Genomic DNA, 19325 nt, shown 5'->3' on the forward strand with positions numbered 1-19325 from the left:
TTCAAAAAGAAAATTTGAAGATCTCAACAAACCAATCACTAATAATAAGATTGAATCAGGAATCAAAAACCTTCCAACAATGAAAAGCCCAGGACAGATGGCTTCATAGGGGAATTCTACCAAAGATTCCAAGAAAATCTAACCCCAGTTTTGTACAAACTCTGAAAAAAATTTAAGAGGAGGGAATGCACCCTAACTCATTCTACGAGGCCAACATCATCCTCATACCAAAGCCAGGAAAAGATACCACAGGAAAAGAAAACTAGAGACCAGTATCTCTTATGAATATAGATGCAAACATCCTCAACAAAATGTTAACACTAGCAAAGCAAATCCAACAGCATATTAAAAGAATTATACACCATTATCGAATGGGATTCATCCCAGGTAGGCAAAGTTGGCTCAATATAGAAAATCAATTAACGTAATACACCACATCAATAGATCACCACACGATCATCCTAACACAGAAAAGGCATTTGGCAAAACACAGCACCCTTTCTTGATCTAAAAAGAAAAAAACACGTAACACTAAGAGTAGAAGGTAATTGCTCAACGTGGGTCTATATGAAAGCCCACACTGGAAAGATGGCAACTAGAAAGACACAGGACTCTCTCATCGAGAAAAACAGCTAGAGGGCAGGCAGAAACAGCCTGGAAAAAAATCTCCTAGGGTTTAGGACTCCAGGGGAAGCTGGGCACTGCCCAAAAGAGAGAGTGACAGAGGAAAATAATCAGGACGGCAGAACTGTGAGGTAAAAGCAGCAGCTGCTACAGCCAGCCCCCTCCCCATATTATAGATACTTTTGAATTCTCAAGCCTTGGGGCCGGTGGCTGCAGACAGAGGGGGCCCCAGGAATCCCCAGGAAAGGGGAGAGAGAGGGATACAGCCGAAGGCTGACTCAGCTTCTGACCCACAAATTTGGTCTTTTTCAAAGATTTATTTATTTCTTTCCCCCCATTCCCCTCCACCCACCCTGCTGTTTTTTCGCTGTGTTGTGTTTTCTTCTCATTTTTTCTCCTCTAGGATTCACTGGGACTCGGTCCTGGAGACTGCTGACGGGGAGAGAAGTTACCTATCAGCTGTGCCACCACAGTTCCTGGTTTCTGCTGCGCTTCACCTTGTCTCTCTTTTTTTGATGCGTCATCATCTTGCTGCGTGACTCACCTGTGTGGGCACTGGCTCACCACACGGGCACTCTTGTGGGCACAGGCTTGCAGTGTGGGCACGCTTTCTCATCTTCTTTTTTCACCAGGAGGTCCCAGAGATCAAACCCAGGTCCTCTCATATGGTAGGCAGATGCTCTATCAGTTGAGTCACATCTGCTTCCCGGCTGTGTCCCTTGAGCCCTTCCAAGCCAGGAGGGGCCAGGCAATTGTTTTCCTTGAGAAGCCAGCACAGGACTAAAGAGAGATGACCCTCTCAATCTCCCCCTCTCCTGACCTGGACTGGTTTTTGAGGATGCAGAGGGGAGTGGAACTATTTCCTACCTAGGAAAAGGGAGGGGGCTGCTAAAAAAGGTTGGAGAACTGCCTCTGAGAAAGTGTGAATTATAAGGCTCTTCTTTTTTTTTTTAAAAGATTTATTTATTTATTTATTTCTCTCCCCTTCTCCCCCACCACCCCGGTTGTCTGTTCTCTGTGTCTATTTTGCTGCATTTTCTTTGTCCGCTTCTGTTGTTGTCAGCGGCACGGCAATCTGTGTTTCTTTTTACTGTGTCATCTTGCTGTGTCAGCTCTCCGTGTGTGCGGCACCATTCCTGGGCAGGCTGCACTTTCTTTGGCTGCACTTTCTTTCATGCTGGGTGGCTCTCCTTTCATGCTGGGCGGCTCTCCTTTCATGCTGGGTGCACTCCTTGTGCATGGGGCTCCCCTACGCTGGGGACATCCCTGCGTGGCAGGGCACTCCTTGAGCGCATCAGGACTGCACATGGGCCAGCTCCACACGGGTCAAGGAGGCCCGGGGTTTGAACCGTGGACCTCCCATGTGGTAGGCGGATGCCCTAACCACTGGGCCAAGTCCGCCGCCTATAAGGCTCTTAACCTCCAGGTAGGATCTTCTATCACATCGATCTGGTCTGTGTTGCAGCAAACACACTGACCAGGCCCTAAAAGGAGAGGCCTGCCAAAGAATGCCATCTAATGGCAGACCAAGTGCACGTGAGGAAATTAAAACCAAATAAGAGAGGCTTTTTCCAGCCTTTACAGCATCCCTCCCCAAGATCCTAGGAAGCAGGTCTGCAACCCATTACTAGGTTTTGAGCATCTAACAGGGACAATTCTAAAGACCCAGAACAGGTTGAACCAAGAATCAATGAACAGCAGTACCACACAGCCTCCTGCCACTAAATTCCTACAAATGAGAGAAATTGAGCATCAGAGTAAACTCACCATTCTAATCAGATGCCTAGACAACAGCAAAAAATTACAAGCTTTGATTAGGCTACTGTGTCAACTCAGCCGGGTAATTGTGCCCAGTTGTCTGGTCATGCAAGCACTGGGCTACCTGTAATACAGGGACCTTTATGGACTTTAGTCACCAGTGACTTCACTGCATAGATAGCTGATTGTATCTACATCAATCAGGGAGACTGCTGTCAGTAATGAGTGACAGTTTATCTAATCAGTTGAATGCCTTAAAAGGGGAAGTGATTTCAGCATTCAGAGAGAACTTCCCAGCTCATCTTTGGGCGGCCAACATCTCCCGGAAACTCATCAAGGACCTTCACTGGACTTTCATCAAAGCCCTGGGCTGCAGCCTGCCTGTGGAACCTAGACATGTGCATCCCCATGGCCACGAGAGAGACTCTGATAAAACTGAACACTATTAACAGATACCTCCTGTTGACTCTGTTTCCCCAGAGAACCCTGGCTAATACACAAGCCAAACTAAGACAACAGACGACATGGCCAAAGGAAAGGAATATATCACAGACCCAGAAGGAACGCAGGATTTGAGACAACTCATTAACAAGACACACACAAATTTCCAAAATCTAATTAATGGTCGGAAAGACAATCTGGCTGAAGAGGTAAAAAGACATCAAGAAGACACTAAGCAAGCACAAAGAAGAATTTGAAAACCTGAATACAAAAGTAACAGAGCTCATGGGAATGAAAGACACGATAGGTAAGACAAAAACATATTAGAGACGTGTATTCGTCAGCCAAAGGGGTGCTGATGCAAAGTATCAGAAATCTGTTGGCTTTTATATATAGGGTATTTATTTGGGGTAAAAGCTTACACTTACAAGGTCCTAAAGAGTCCAACTCGAGATTGCTTTCTAACCAGTCAGTGGCCACTTAGCAAAACCATTATGCTAAGGGAAAGAAACCAGACACAAAGTAATATATATTGTATGACTACATTTATTTTAAATGTGAATATAAGTTAATTTATAAAAATGAAATTAGATTAGTGGTTATGTAAGGCTGGGGAAGGATAGACGGATTAAGTGGTGACTGCTCAGGGGTATGGAATTTCTCTTTTTAGAGTAATGAAACTGTTCTAAATTTTTTGTGGTGATGAATGCATAATATTGGTATTTCACTAAAAGTCACTGATTATATACTTTGGATAGACTGTATAGAATGTGAACATATCTCAATAAAACTGACTTCAACACACCACTTACATTAATAGAACTAAACAGAACTTCAAAAAGAAAATGGAGAACTTGAAAAATATGATAAATGAGCTAGACCTAACAGACATATACAGAACACTGTACCAAACTCTGCAGGTTATACTCTCTTCTCAAGTGTTCATGGATCTTTCTTCAGGATAGACCACATGTTAGGTCACAAGGTAGATCTCAATAAATATAAAAAGATTGAAATTATACAGAGCACCTTCTCAGATCATAATGGAATGAAACTGCAAATCAGTAATAGACAGGAAACTAAATCGCACAACACACTCCTAAATAATCAGTGGGTCAAAGAAGAAATTGTAAGTGAAAAGAATATATTGAGACAATCAGAAACAAGAACACAACTTACCAAAACTTATGAGACACAACAAAGGCTGTCCTCAGAGAGAAATTTATAGCTCTAAACGCCTATTAAAAAAAAAGAAAACAGACCGAAAATCAAATATATAACTGAACTGAAGAAACTAGAAAAAGAAGAGCAAATACTCCCAAAGCAAGCAGAAGGAAAGAAATAAAAAAGATCAGAGCAGAAATAAATGAAATTGAGAACAATAAACACAAAAGAGAAAATCAACAAAACCAAAATCTCGTTCTTTGAGAAGATGAATAAAATTGACAAACCCCTAGCTAAACTAACAGAACAATAGAGAGAAGATGCAAATAAATAACAATCAGAAATCAAAGGGGGGAAGTCATAACAGACCCCTCCGAAATAGAAAGAATCCTAAGAGTATATTATGAGAAATTACATGCCAACAAACTAGACAGCCTAAATGAAAGGGACAAATTCCTTGAAATGCACAATCTAAACTGATGCTACAAGAAAAATAAGAACTTAACAAACCAATCACATTTAAAGAGATTGAATCAGTCATCAAACTTCCCAATGAAGAAAAGTCCAGGACTGGATGGCTTCACAGGTGACTTCTACCAAGTATTTCAAGAAGAATTAACACCAATCCTGTTTAATCTCTTCCAAAAATCTAAAGAGGAGGGAAAATTACCCAACACATTTTATGAAGCCAGCATCACCATAATACCAAAGTCAGATACAGACACTACAAGAAAAGAAATTACAGACCAATCTCTCTAATGAACATGCATGTGAAAATTCTAAATAAAATACTTACAAATAAAGTTCCACAGCATACCAAAAGACTTACACATTACGAACAAGTGGGATTTATTCCTGGTATGGAAGGCTGGTTCAACATAAGAAAATCAATTAACCTAACATGCCACATTAATAAATTGAAGGGAAAAAATCACAGAAAAGGCACTCGACAAAATCCAGCATCTTTCCTTAATAAAAACACTTTGAAAGAAAGGAATAGAAGGAAATACATGGAAACACCCTCAGCCAATGTTGTAATCAGTGGGGAAAGGTTTTAAATGCTTTCCCTCTAAGATCAGGAAAAAGACAAGGATGCCCACTGTCACCACTGTTGCTCAACATTGTACAGGAAGTTCTTGCAAGAGAAATTAGACATGAAAAAATAAAAAATTAGAAAGGAAAAAATAAAACTTTCCCTATTTGCAGACAATATGATCTTATATACAGAAAATTTTGAAAAATCCACAACCAAAGTTCCTGGAGCTAGAAAATGAATTCATCCCAAAATTACAGGGTACATGATCAATACCCAAAAACCAGTAGTGTTTCTATATACATGCAATGAACAATCATAAGAAGATTTTTTTTTTTAATTCCATTCACAATAGCAACTAAAAGGCAACTAAAAGAATGAACTATCTATGAATAAATGTAACCAAGAATGTAAAGGACTTGCATATAGAAAACTACAAAATACTGCTGAAAGAAATCAAAGACCTAAATAAAGGGGAGGATATTCCATTTTCATGGATTAGAAGACGAAATACCATCAAGATGTCAATGCTACCCCAAGGAATTTACAGAGTCAATGTAACCCCAATCAAACTTTAAACAATCTTCTTTGTAGAAATGAAAAAGCCAATAGCAAATTTATATGGAATATAATTTATAAGGGACCGTGAATAGCTAATACCATCTTCAAAAAGAATGAAACTGGAGGACTCACACTTTCTGATCATAAAACTTATCACAAAGCCACAGTCATCAAAACAGCATAGTACTGGCACAAGAATAGCCGTAAAGACCAATGAAATGGAATTGAGAGCTCAGAAATAAACCCTTGCATTTATGGCCAACTGATTTTTGATAAGCCCACAAAGACTCCTAAATTGGGAAAGAATAGCCTCCTGAACAAATGGTGCTGGGAAAACTGGAGCTCCATTTAAAAAAAAAAAAAAGAAAAAGGAAGACCCCTACCTCACACTGTATACAAAAATCTCCAACTCCAAATGGATCCAAGACCTACATGTAAGGGCTAGATCTATCAAACTCCAGAAGAAAACACAGGGACGTATCTTCAGAACCTTGCATTAGGCAAAGATTTCTTAGACTTTACACCCAAAGCACAACAAACAAAAGAAAAAATAGTTAATTGGGATCTTATCAAAACATTTATTCCTCAAAGCATTTTATCATGAAAGCATAAAGACAATCTACACAATGGGAAAATAAGTATTTGCAAACCAAATATTATGCAAAGGATTAATACCCAGTATATAGAGAAAAAAGCCTTCAAATTAACAACAAAAAGACAAACAACCCAACTAAAAAATGGGCAAAAGACTTGAACAGACATCTCTGCCTGTTATATGCAAATGGCCAGAAAATACATGAATATGTGTTTAGCCTCATTAAAATCAAAATTGCAGTGACATACTATATCATACCCATTAGTATCACTGCTATTTAAAAAAAAAAAAGGAAAATAACAAGTGTTGGAGAGGATGCAGAAAACGGGAACACTCATTCACTGCTGGTGGCTACGTAAAAGGGTGCAGCCACTGAGGAAGACAGTTGGCGGGTCCTCAGAAAGCTAAGTATAGTACACCATTTGACCCGGCAATCCCTCTGCTCGGTATACACCAAAAGAACTGAAAGTGGGGGCTCAAACAGATATTTGCACACTAATGTTCATAGCAGCATTACTCACAACTGCCAAAACATGGAAGCAACCCAAGTGTCCATCAACCAATGAGAAGGTAAATAAAATACGGTATGTACACACATTATTCAGCCATTACAAGGAATGAAGTTCTGATACATGTGACAATATGGATGAACCTTGAAGACATCATGGTGAGTGAAATAAGTGAGGCACAAAGGTCAAATATTGTATGATTTCACTGATTTGAAACAATGGGAATAAGCAAACTCACCGAGTCAGACTCTAGAATCTAATATACCAGGGGATGGGGTGGGGATAGGGAATGGGAAGTTAAGGCTTAAAATGTATAGGACTCCTATTTAGAATGATAGAAATATTTTGTAATGGATGGTGGTGATGATAATACAACAGTATGAAAGTAACAGCACTGAAATATGTATCTGAATAAGATTAAAAGGGGAAATGTTTGATTATATATAACATGAAAGAATAAAATAAAAATTTATGGAACTACACCTAAGTTTAGCCAGGGACTTTAATTAAAAGTACAATTATAAAAATGTGCTATCATCAATTGTAACAAATGTTCCACACCAAGCAAGGTGCTGGTGGTGGGCTGGTATATAGGAATACTGTATTTTATGCATGATTGTTCTAAGAAACTATTCCAGTCTTATGACCACTCCACTGACACTCTTCATTCACCTCGTGCTTCAAATCCTGCTTTAATTTTTCTGTGCCTTCACACCTGCTGTTAGGCGGTGGACTTGGCCCAGTGTTTAGGGTGCCCGTCTACCGCATAGGAGGTCCGCAGTTCAAACCTTGGGCCTCCTTGACCCGTGTGGAGCTGGCCCATGCGCAGTGCTGATGCGCGCAAGGTGTGCTGTGCCACGCAGGGGTGTCCCCCAAAAGCATAGGGGAGCCCCAGGCACAAGGAGTGCACCCTGTAAGGAGAGCCGCCCAGTGCAAAAGAAAGTGCAGCCTGCCCAGGAATGGTGCCACACACACGGAGAGCTGACACAACAAAATGACGCAACAAAAAGAAACACAGATTCCTGTGCCGCTGACAAGGACAGAAGAAGACAAAGAAGATGCAGCAAATACACACAGAGAACAGACAACTGGGGTGGGGGGGGAAGGGGAGAGAAATAAATAAATAAATAAACCTTTGGGAAAAAAAAAACAACTCTATCTAAAAAGCCCCATATGGTACTAGAAAGAGCCAAAGGACTCTGTGATGGTTTTTTTAGTTTTTTTTTTTAAACCCTTTGACTAGGGATCTTGTCATTTACCCACTATAAATTCAGTTTCCACAGACAATTGATGATAATCACACGCTATAACGTAAGTACTAAGTACTAAGTACTAGCACAGTGCCTTTAGTGCATACTAAAACACTAAAAATTAAGTCCCTTCCCAACTCCCACTACATCTATTGAACTACTAGTTATCCTGCAAACACCGGGCTAAATCTCGATCTCTGTAAAACCTTCCTTTATCCTGTGTTCTATTTACTCCCCGCAAAAGAATTAATTGCCCCTCTTGGCTGTGTTTCCCCTGGCAATTTAGAGATACCTCTATCGTTTTAATTGCTTGTTACCCTGTCTTGCAGGTTCATTAAAGAAGGAATACCTCCAGGATGGGATTTTTACCTAAATACTACCTCTCCAAACCTGACAGAATCAATAAAGGATACTTAATTAGTATTTGTTAAATAGATGAATAAACTCATTAAACTATTACAAGTAAAACCCTTCGATGACCTTTCATATATTTTGATAATGCACTATTTAAAATAAATAAATAATAATCCCACTATTGACAACGCAACTATTTTTTTAATATTTCTGTTCACCATTCATTTTTTCCACAAGTGCCCCCTATGTGCTGGGAATACATTAGTGAACAATAATAACAAAATCCCTGACCCCAGGAATCTTTCTTTTACCACAGTAAATGTGTGGAGGAAAAACGTTATTACTGCAAACTTGTCTGAAAAGATATCAGAAGCCACATTTTTGTTATTTATCAATCATTTACTAAGTATTAATAGGACCAGGAAAAGAAAAAAAAAAGACCTCACTCTTCCAAACCTTTAACTACTTAAAAGTAGCATGAAATTGACCTAAATTTAGCATATGAAGCAAGCAAAACTGATTGAATCACCCTCAAGGAAAAGGTGCATGCTAAGGATCCAAGTCCCTGGAGCTGGAAATCATTTTTGTGATTTCAAATCAAGATCCAGGAAAGCATGCTGTCAGTACAAGTAAAATCAGGAAGCACTAGCATTCGCCTCCCGATAAAACTCCCTAAGATTCCCAGCCGCCCAAAGAAGTGTTTTTTGGCTTTTTTGTTTTTTTTATTTTTATCTATTTGGGGTTTTGGGTTTTTTTCCAGTGTGGTCTAGGTCAAAGCCTGTCTGGGACCTCGAAACACTGTTCACTTTATAAATGAAGAGGGCACTCAGGACACTTGGCAGCAGGGCCCGTTTCGAGGCGCGCGCCTCCCGGGAAAGGGAGAGGAGCCGGCGGGCACTGGCTCCGGGTCCCGCCCGGGCTGAGCCGCTCGGCCAGGGCAAGGCGCCGGCAGACCGAGCCCGCTCCCGCTTCCCGGCCTCTCCCCACGTGCCGCCTCTGCGCCAGTCCCCCGGCTCCCGCGCAGGCCGCGCGCTGCCTTCTCCAGAAGCGAGGCCCCCTTGCTTCACCGCTGCGTGCTCCTGAGGAGTGCACAGCCCACCTGCGCAGGGGAGCCTGCTTCCCCGCCGGTGCCCAGGCCCTCTCCCCCGGCTCGCTCCAGCCCCGTCCTCGCCCAGCCTCCTGGGGTCTCAGCTCTCCCTCCTCCGGGCCGGGAACCTGCCCGGGAAAGGGCCCGCTCTTCAGGCAGACGAGAGCTCCCCACGGGGGAACACAGGCAAGCGGCACCCACAGCTCTCCCCAAAACGCCTGCAAGTCACAAGGCAGCTCCAGCCTTCGCGGAGACATCGCGCCACCTGAAACTACTCTACCTCCAGGTCAGGAAAAGACATTCTCGGCTTGGGTCCCAAGCAGAGGATGGCGAGAAAAGACTTCCCACCGCTTGCCTGGAACCCGGGATGCGTCAAGGCGCCCTCAAGGCTCGGAGGCTTCGCTTCAGGTGGGCTGCTGGTCATTCGGGACGGCACTTTGCGTCCTTCCGGACTTCAGGGGAGCAATTGAGCCTTTCACTGAGAGCCCGAACTGCTTCACCAGCTACCAGGGGACAGGACAAACACGAGGCGGCCGTGGGGTCGGCCGGCTGGGTGCTCAGCGCCCAGGCTGCGCAGGGGGGCTCGTGCACACGAGGCTGCTCCTCCACGGAGAGCAGCTGGAGCGTCGGGCAGCCCCCGACCGGGCCCATCACCGCGAGCCCGGGCTGCCAGGGCTCCCAGCAGGCCGCAGCCGCCGGCGAGAAGGCCCTCACCCCAGGGCACGCCGAACGCTGAGCTAGGAAATGAAACATTGAAAAAGCCTCGGTGGCACGTCGTGGAAACTAGTGAGGCTAAGTCTCAACCCCCACTTCCCTCAAAGGCGCTTTCTAATCATACGGAGCATTTTGGAAAGAGCTCCAGCCTGCCCAGGACTTGCCAACTGTGCCTCCGCTGCTCAAGACCAGGGAGAAAAAGCAGCGCAGAGGGAAGCCTGCCTCCCTCCTCCCGGTGTTTTCATTTGAAGTAAACTGCAAACATCTATCTCGTTGGGCATTTATCCACAGGGGGCGTCGCTTCGAAACGCATTTAGGAAGTGAACAGGACCTTTAGTGGATAACTGGGTTCCCGAAGAGAAAAGAGGGGAAGGTAAAACAAAGAGGAAAAGTTGACAGGCGATGCAAAAACTACACGCAAAAGGCGAGAAAATAATACTCCATCTGAAGTTCCAGGACTAGAGAAGAATGGAAAGGGTGGCAAGGACACGCAGAAATAACGTGGGGGGGGTGTCGAAGCCCCCATCTAAAATGTCATCGGTCCAGACCCTCAACCACGTAGGATATTCAGAATTACCGATGCCCTCTAAAAATGAGTCTACTGTAACCACGCAGCCGAGGGCTGGCTGGGGACGCTCGCGAAGGAAAGGTGCCAGCAGCGAGAAGCACAGCGGGGCCGTGCGGGAAAGTAACGCGATCCTCGAAAGCTGCGGGAGAGGCACCCAGGTCCGGCTGAATCAGGAGAAAGCCGGTCCTATCAGCAAGGTCGCTGGAGAGTGCGCAGGGGGGCTGCAAGGGCGCGCACAGACTGGTCCGCAGGCGATCGGGGACCCGTGTAAGAGCTCGCGGAATGCCAGGGTGGACAACCCACGCGCGCGCATGGCGCGCGGGGGCTCCAGGGGCCGAACGCCAGGCGGGACTTGAGGGTCAGGGGAAGGGAAGGCGCCCCGGGACGTGGCCCGGCCCGACGGCATCCACCGGGGCGCCCAGGCGGTGCGGAGGCGGGGGCTGCCCGAGCAAGAGCAGGGACAGGGGCAGGGGGTACCCCGGGGCAGGGGCAGCGGCAGGAGAAGGGAAGGCGCCCCGGGACGTGGCCCGGCCCGACGGCATCCACCGGGGCGCCCAGGCGGCGCGGGGGCGGGGGCTGCCCGAGCAAGAGCAGGGACAGGGGCAGGGGGTACCCCGGGGCAGGGGCAGCGGCAGGAGAAGGGAAGGCGCCCGGGACGTGGCCCGGCCCGACGGCGTCCACCGGGGCGCCCAGGCGGCGCGGGGGCGGGGGCTGCCCGAGCAAGAGCAGGGACAGGGGCAGGGGCAGGGCGTACCCCGGGGCAGAGGCAGCGGCAGGAGAAGGGAAGGCGCCCGGGACGTGGCCCGGCCCGACGGCGTCCACGGGGGCGCCCAGGCGGCGCGGGGGGGCGGGAGGTCCCCCGGGGCAGGGGCAGGGGCAGGGAGAGGGGCGGGAGGTCCCCGGGGGCAGGGGCAGGGAGAGGGGCGGGAGGTCCCCCGGGGCAGGGGCAGGGAGAGGGGCGGAGGTCCCCCGGGGCAGGGGCAGGGAGAGGAGCGGAGGTCCCCCGGGGCAGGGGCAGGGAGAGGGGCGGGAGGTTCCCCCGGGCAGGGGCAGGGAGAGGGGCGGGAGGTTCCCCGGGGCGGGGGCAGGGAGAGGAGCGGAGGTCCCCCGGGGCAGGGGCAGGGAGAGGGGCGGGAGGTCCCCCGGGGCGGGGGCAGGGAGAGGGGCGGGAGGTCCCCCGGGGCAGGGGCAGGGAGAGGGGCGGGAGGTCCCCGGGGGCAGGGGCAGGGAGAGGGGCGGAGGTCCCCCGGGGCAGGGGCAGGGAGAGGGGCGGAGGTCCCCCGGGGCGGGGGCAGGGAGAGGGGCGGGAGGTCCCCCGGGGCGGGGGCAGGGGCGGGGCGGAGGTCCCCCGGGGCGGGGGCAGGGGCGGGGGGCCCCGCGCCGCGCACTCACCGATGCCGAGCCCCACGACGAGGCGGCCGGCCAGCAGCGTCTCCTTGGTGCCCGCCGCGGCCAGCACGGCGGAGCCGGCGGCGAAGAGGGTGCTGGCCAGCAGGATGGAGGCGCGGCGGCCGCAGGCGCCGTTGAGGGCGCCCCCGGCCAGCGCGGCCGCGGCGGCCGCCCCCACCGAGCCGGACACCAGCAGCTCCTGCCAGAGCGCGTCCAGGCGCAGCTCGCGCTTGAGCAGCAGCATGGCCCCCGCCACCACGCCGGTGTCGTAGCCGAACAGGAAGCCGCCGAGCGCCGCGAGCACGGCCGCCGCGTACACCACGGCCGGGGGCTCGCCGCGCTGGAACTGCCGCCGCGCCGCGCGCTCCAGCTCCGCCGCGCCGCCCGCCTCGGCCGCCAGCAGGCTGCGCTCGCCCGCCGCGCCCGGCTCCTGCTGCCGCCGGCGCCGCTCGCCCATCAGGCTGCCCAGGCTGCGCAGCGTGTACTCGGCGCCGGCGCCCGCCGGCCGGGACATAGGGCAGGCGCCCGGGGCCGCCCGGGGGCTCGGCTGCGCGGCGCGGCGCGGGCGCGGGGCGCGGGGCCCGCGGCGGCGGCGGCGGGAGCGGGCCGGCCGCTGTCGCCGGCGCCCGCGGCCACTCCGCCGAGAAAGTTGCCGCCCGCGAGCCGGCGCCGCCGCGCTGGAGCCTGGCGGGTCTCCCGCGCCTGCCGAGCTGGCGCTGCCGGGCGGGCGGCGGGCGGGGCCGGGTCACGTGCGGCGGGGCCCGCCCACCGGGGGCGGGGCGGGGGCAGGCTCCGCCCCCGGGGGCGGGCTCCCGGGCCTGCCGCGCGCGTGCCCGCCCACCGCGGACGGGGCGCTGGCGGGCTCCGCCCCCGGAGCGGGCTCTGGGGTCTGTGGGGCGGGCTCCCGGGCCTGCCGCGCGCGTGCCCGCCCACCGCGGACGGGGCGCTGGCGGGCTCCGCCCCCGGAGCGGGCTCTCGGGTCTGTGGGGCGGGGCCAGGCCAGGCTCCGCCCCTGGGGCTCGCTCCCCCGCCCGCCGAGCTGTCGCTGTGGGGCGGGCGGCGGGCGGGGCCGGGGTCACGTGCGGACGGGCCGTGGGCAGGCTCCGCCCCCGGGGGCGGGACCCCGGGCCTGCGGGGCGGGGCGAGGCCGAGCGGGTTCCCGGGCCTGCCGCGCGCATGCCGGCCCACCGCAGGGCAGGGGCGAGGCCAGGCTCCGCCCACCGCGGACGGGGCGCTGGCGGGCTCCGCCCCTGGGGCGCGCTCCCCGGCCTGCCGAGCTGGCGCTGTGGGGCGGGGGAGGGGAGGAGGGCGGGGCCATGTGTTGCAAGGGCCCGCCCACTGTGGGGCGGGGAGAGGCCAGGCCCCGCCCCTGGGGCGGGCTCCCGGACCCTGCCGAGCTGGCGCTGCGGGCGGGTGGGGGTCACGTGCTGCCGGGGCACGCCCATCGTGGCAGGCCCCGCCCACTGTGGGAGGGGCGCGGGCACGCTCCGCCCCCGGGGCGGGCTCCCGGGCCTCCCGAGCGGGGGTTCCCCGCGGACCCCGGGGCTGAGCTCCGCGCGCTGAGCTCCTGCGTGGGCTTGACCCTGACTTCGGGGCTGCACGTCGGGCAGGCGCCGAGGCGGCGTTTCCAAGCCCGGGAGCCGCTCCAGAGTTTGCCCGGGCTGGGGGCGTGGAGGGAGAGGCCCTGCCGCCAGCCTGGGCCTGGGGGGTGGCGAGAGCGGGGCAGGGGGGGAAACACCCGGGAGCAAGCCCCCTCCTTTCACGGTGCTGTGACGTGGCCCCGCGTGGGCGACTTGCCGGGCGTCACACGGTTTTTTTTGGAGCCGTTCAGGACGGTGTTCTCCCCATCCCGTACGCATCGCCAGCCCCTCTGCAATTTTCGCTCATTCTAAAGCCGTGGGACATTTCGCGTGTTCGGGGACACAGAGCGTATCTCCTCAGGGGAATCCCTGATGTCGAGAAGAAATTTCACGTGCAGACCTTTCGCTCTTGTATACCCAGGCAATTTCTGAGGGTGAAAGGTAAAGCAAAGACTCTGCTTGTGCTGCTCCCTCCACCTGCCTCCCCAAAACGCGCACCAGAAAGGAGGGTGGCTTCTCCGTGAGAAGTCCCCCCTGCTGCATCGTTTACAGGAGTCACTTTACTGTGCTCAAAAATACACACGGGGGAAGCAGCTGTGGCTCAGTGGTTGGGCGCCTGCTTCTCATGTACCAGGTCCTGGCGTCAATCCCCCTACCTCCTAAAAAGAAATTATATATGGTTTCTCCCACACTTCAGTTTGCTTGAAACAAGCAAAATGGCATTTCCTGTGGCCAATTTTTTGTTGTTGGGTTGATTGCTGTGTTGAGTTTTTCCCTCTGATTTAAATAATTTGTACAGTTCTATTTCAGGAGAGAAAGAAGTCTTTGTGCCTCAAATTTGCACTCATTCTCTAGGATAAGGGCAAGAAGTAAAGCATCCAATGGTTCCATTCACTTGGATTCCAATGCTTTTCGTTTTATTTTATTGCACTAAGATTTCTTAATCTGGGGCCTATTTTTCATGCAGTCTAAAACTTTTTTCCCTTTTAGAGAACAAAATTTTGTCATCCATGTTTCAATTACAAGTTATATTAGAATTTGTCAAAATTATTTCCATGTGGATTCTCCGTCACCATTATCTCCGTAATAGAGCACTTTCCAGCAACAAGGAAAAATGAATTAATGGGCTCAGAGGACTTACAAGTTTTAATTTATTGTGGACTTTTAGGCCATTATTCCCAAAGATGAAACGGAAGGAACCTCTAGCTCTGAAGCAATGAACTCCTCTCAATTCAAGCCTCAGAAAAGATTCAGCGGAGAGAACGCCTGTTGTGGTGTCACCATGGTGAAGCTGCACCCCCTCGTGGCGATGCGGTTTTCATGCCTTCCGCAGAGAATGGCTTCCAGCAAGAAGTAGCTACAATAGTGCCGGGACAGTTCTCTCTTGCTGAGATGTAACAAGTTTGTTGATGTAGTGAGCACCTTAGCTCCTGAGCATCCCCTGCAGGAAATCCAGCCTTTGTGTCACTGTATATATCAGTCAGCTAAAGGGATGCTGATGCAAAATACCAGAAATTGGTTGGTTTCTATAAAGGGTATTTATTTGGGGTAGGAGCTTACAGATACCAGGCCACAAAGCATAAGTTACTTCCCTCACCAAAGTCTATTTTCACGTGTTGGAGCAAGATGGCTGCCGACATCTGCGAGGGTTCAGGCTTCCTGGGTTCCTCCCTTCCAGGGTTTTGCTTCTCTTTCCTCTGTGGGCTTACTTCCTGGGGCCCCAGTTTAAGCCTTTAGCTTTAAACTCCAACATCAAAACTCCAATCTCAAAAACCCTCCATTTTGTCCTTCACCATGCCTTTTATCTGTGAATCCCTACCCACCAAGGGGTGGGGACTCAACACCCTAATGACATGGCCCAATCAAAGCCTTAATCATACCTTAATCACGCCCAGGTACAGACCAGATTACAAACATATTCCAATATCTATTTTTAGAATTCATAACCATATCAAACTGCTACAGTCACAGAAGACTAAAATACTCAAAATGGCTCTGTGCCCTATCATCAGGGCATTTATGTACACACAGTGAGGATGCATCTGGAAAAACACAGATGAGAAAAAGCCATCAGAGAGTTAAACAGTGGTCTTCTCCACCCAAGTTCAATTTAGCACCAGAGCATGAATATAAATGGAGTGTCCTGAGGTCTGCCTCAAATGCAGACTACAGGGAGATGAAAAATCCATGGGATGGGAGTCAACAGACAGAGTTATGTGGTAGACTGAATTATGTTGATCAGTTTCCACCTGTTATTAATCCACATTCCTGTGGGTGTGGACCCATTGTAGATTAGGATCTCTTCCAACAAGGAGGGGCAGATGGTCAACCAGCATACCAAGGAACTGAGAGAGTCTACAGGAGAATCCCATCCATCAGCCTTGTGGGATCTAAGCCCCCTCTCAATTTAGAGATGGAGTGGATATCGTCATTCCAGGGTCCTCAGGATGGAGGAATAAAATCTGGATTAGAGTGGATTTACTGGTATTCTACTATAGAATTATTGTGACTCTAGCAATAGAAGAAATGATATCATTGATGTGAAGACAGTGGCCACGGGAGTTGCTGAAGGCGGGGAGAGGGAAAAAGAGGTGTGATATTGGGGCATTTTGGGGACTTGGTGTTGTCCTCAATGATATTCCAGGGACAGATGCAGGGTATTATATATCTTCCCATAACCCACTGAACGGACTGGGAGAGAGCGTAAACAGCAACATAAACTATAATCCATGCTGTATATATAGCAGTGCTCCAAAATGCACTCATCAAATGCAATGAATGTACCACACTAATGAAAGAGGTGGTCGATGTGAGAGGAGTGGGGGGTCTGGGGAGTGGGGCATATGGGAACCTCATATTTTTTAATATAACATTTTATGTGATCTATGTATCTTTAAAAAAAAGTTAAAGAGGTTGGGTCTTAATCCATCACTAAAGTCTTTTTACAAGCAAAAGAAATTCAGATACAGTGAGAGAAAGCCTAGGGAAAGAGCCCAAAGCTGGAAATCAGTGGAACCCAGAAGAGAAAGGAGAGGACATCGCTAGGTGATCCCGAGGCAGGGATGTAAGCTCAGGATCACCACAGTTTGTCAGCAGCCAGACCAGAATGTTACAGACATTGGGACAAAGCCATTACCTTGATTTTGGACTTCTCCTGGCCTCAGAACCATGAGCCACCAAATTCCCATTGTGCGTTATTTGCCTCAGCAGCTCAGGAAAAGTAAGACAAGCACATCTCCACCATTGACACGTTGTACAACTTTAGACAAATCGCCAGATTGGTCTGTGCCTTGTGTTTCTTAGATGCAGGCCAGATAATGTTACAGTAACTCCTCCTTGACTAGGGTAAGTGTAAAAATATTTTGAAATATAGTTAATTGCTATTTCAGGATAATTATAATGATAAGTACAATTATTGTTTTGCAAGGTGAATTCTAAAGCCCCACTTGTAAGTATATTTGGTTTACAATCACCAGGAACTTTAGGGAAGAGGGAGGATTTATCTGCTCTTATCGGAAAAGTCTATCAGAGGCTGGCTTTAAGGAAAGCTAGATATGGGACTCAAACTCCAGGAAGTCACCAAGGTGAGGCTTTGTTCCATCTCTGCAATCTGCTTCCTACTATTCTCAAATCCCATTGGTGGCCAGAGCTCCAAGATCTATATCCTGTTTTTTTTAAGATTTACTTTATTTTTTTATTTCTGCCCCCTCTCCCACTGTTTGCACTCACTGTCTGCTCTCTGTGTCTGTCTGTCGTCTGCTCTCTGTGTCTGCTCATCTTCTTTTTTTTAAGGAGGCACCAGGAACCAAACCCGGGGCCTCCCATGTGGAAGGGATGCACCCAATCACTCAAGCCACTTCTGCTCCCTGCTCTCTGTGTCTCTCATTGGGTCTCCTCGCGGCATTCCGTTGCATCATCTCTTTGTGTCATCTCGTTTTGTCATCTTGTGTCAGCTCACCACGTCAGCTCACTGTCTTGCTCATCTTCTGGGGAGGCACCAGAAACTGAACCCAGGATCTTCCATGTGGCAGGCAGGTGCCCAGCTGCTCGAGTCACATCTGTTCCTCCCTCTATATCCTTTTCCACTAATGTCTGAGGGGACAGAATAAGGGCCTCTTTTCTTGAAGCTCCAACAAACTTCTTAGTGTAAGTAATTGACTCTGTCGATTATGCGCCCATCCCGGACCCAAGTACTGTAGCCAGGAGAATGGGTTGAGCCTATCAGTACCCACATCTTGAGATACGAATGGGGCCAAGTCATAAATGCTGAAATTATGGGGTATGTTTCTGTCATAACTATCAAAATGTTTTGTGTGCTGCCTCTGAATCCATCATTCTTTGGCTGAGCCATTTGCCTCAACACTGACTTTTGGTGGTGGACTTGGCCCAGTGGTTAGGGCATCCGCCTACCACATGGGAGGTCTGCGGTTCAAAGCCCAGGCCTCCTTGACCCGTGTGGAGCTGGCCCATGCGCAGTGCTGATGTGGGCAAGGAGTGCCCTGCCACTCAGGGGTGTCCCCCGCATAGGGGAGCCCCACGCACAAGGAGTGCGCCCTGTAAGGAGAGCCGCCCAGAGCGAAAGAAAGTGCAGGAATGGTGCCGCATGCACGGAGAGCTGACACAGCAAGATGACGCAGCAAAAAGCAACACAGATTCCTGTGCCACTGACAACAACAGAAGTGGACAAAGAACACGCAGCAAATAGACACAGAGAACAGACAAATGGGGTGGGGAGGAAAGGGGAGAGAAATAAATAAATAAATCATTTTAAAAAAAACACTGACTTTTGACCTAGTTAATCAGCAGCCCTGGAAAATTCCCCCAGAGCCCAAACTCCCATCTGTGAGCACCACCCACACCACCCAAACCCAGTGATAAGGTACCCATCCCCGCCACCTTCTGCCCCCAGCCCTTTCCCTTTTCACGTGTTTGCTTTAAACTAACCACCCCTGGATGGCCCACGGAAAATTGATTAACCTCGATGCCTGGATCACCAATGAAGGCACCAGCCCACGGATCCCGCGCCCTCTGCTGCGTGCCCCCGGCTGCTGGTGGAGCCCCCTGAGCTGCGGGTACTTCCAGCCCCCCCTTCATGGCCCCTCCCACTCTGAGACCTGAGAGTAACAAACTGTCTTTTCTCATGCATTTCTGGCCTTGCACCTGACCTCTCCCCACACCCAAATTGAAAATCCAGCTTAACTCATTCAAAACAGCTCCCATAGGAAATCTGGGGTTCGGTTTTGCCAAAAGACAGGTACATAAATACTAGGCAATAAAACCAACAGGTTTAAATTACAAGTAACTATAAAGTATGATACCATGGCATAAAAGCCAATTAAATATTTCAAGAAGAAGGGACTGACTGAGAGAATCAAACACATTGCGTCGAGATCAAAGGGAATGAAAACTCGTTTGAAATCATTGAATTTGACTAGAAGAAAGTCCACGGTGACTGCTGAGAATGTTGTTTTGATGATACTATGTTCGGGAAGCAAAGCAATGCCAGAGTCCGGCCCTATGAGTCAATTCTCCTTTCTGTACGTAGAACAGACAACAGCAGCATTGCATAAAAATATTAGTGGAGACAAAGGTCCAGTCTGGTTTCTATGGCTTAGTAATGAGATGTAAGATGGGCTTAATATTTCTTCCCCAAATCTTGCCTTTCTTTGGTTTGCCCTAAGTAGAAGGAGGAGAGGGA

The 19325-nt window shown here is 50.0% G+C and overlaps 1 protein-coding gene across 1 annotated transcript in view; it reads right to left on the reverse strand.

Moving 5' to 3' along the window:
* The window catches only part of SLC2A13 (solute carrier family 2 member 13), a 374114-nt gene extending 361542 nt beyond the window's left edge, over positions 1–12572 (reverse strand). The window contains exon 1 of the mRNA XM_058307802.1: positions 12051–12572. Within this exon, the coding sequence (XP_058163785.1) occupies positions 12051–12561 (511 nt within the window). The 5' untranslated portion in view covers positions 12562–12572. The remainder of the gene's footprint in view (positions 1–12050) is intronic.
* Positions 12573–19325: the final 6753 nt, after the last annotated feature.

The sequence above is a fragment of the Dasypus novemcinctus genome, chromosome 12, assembly GCF_030445035.2.
Source record: "Dasypus novemcinctus isolate mDasNov1 chromosome 12, mDasNov1.1.hap2, whole genome shotgun sequence".
Taxonomy (NCBI): domain Eukaryota; kingdom Metazoa; phylum Chordata; class Mammalia; order Cingulata; family Dasypodidae; genus Dasypus; species Dasypus novemcinctus.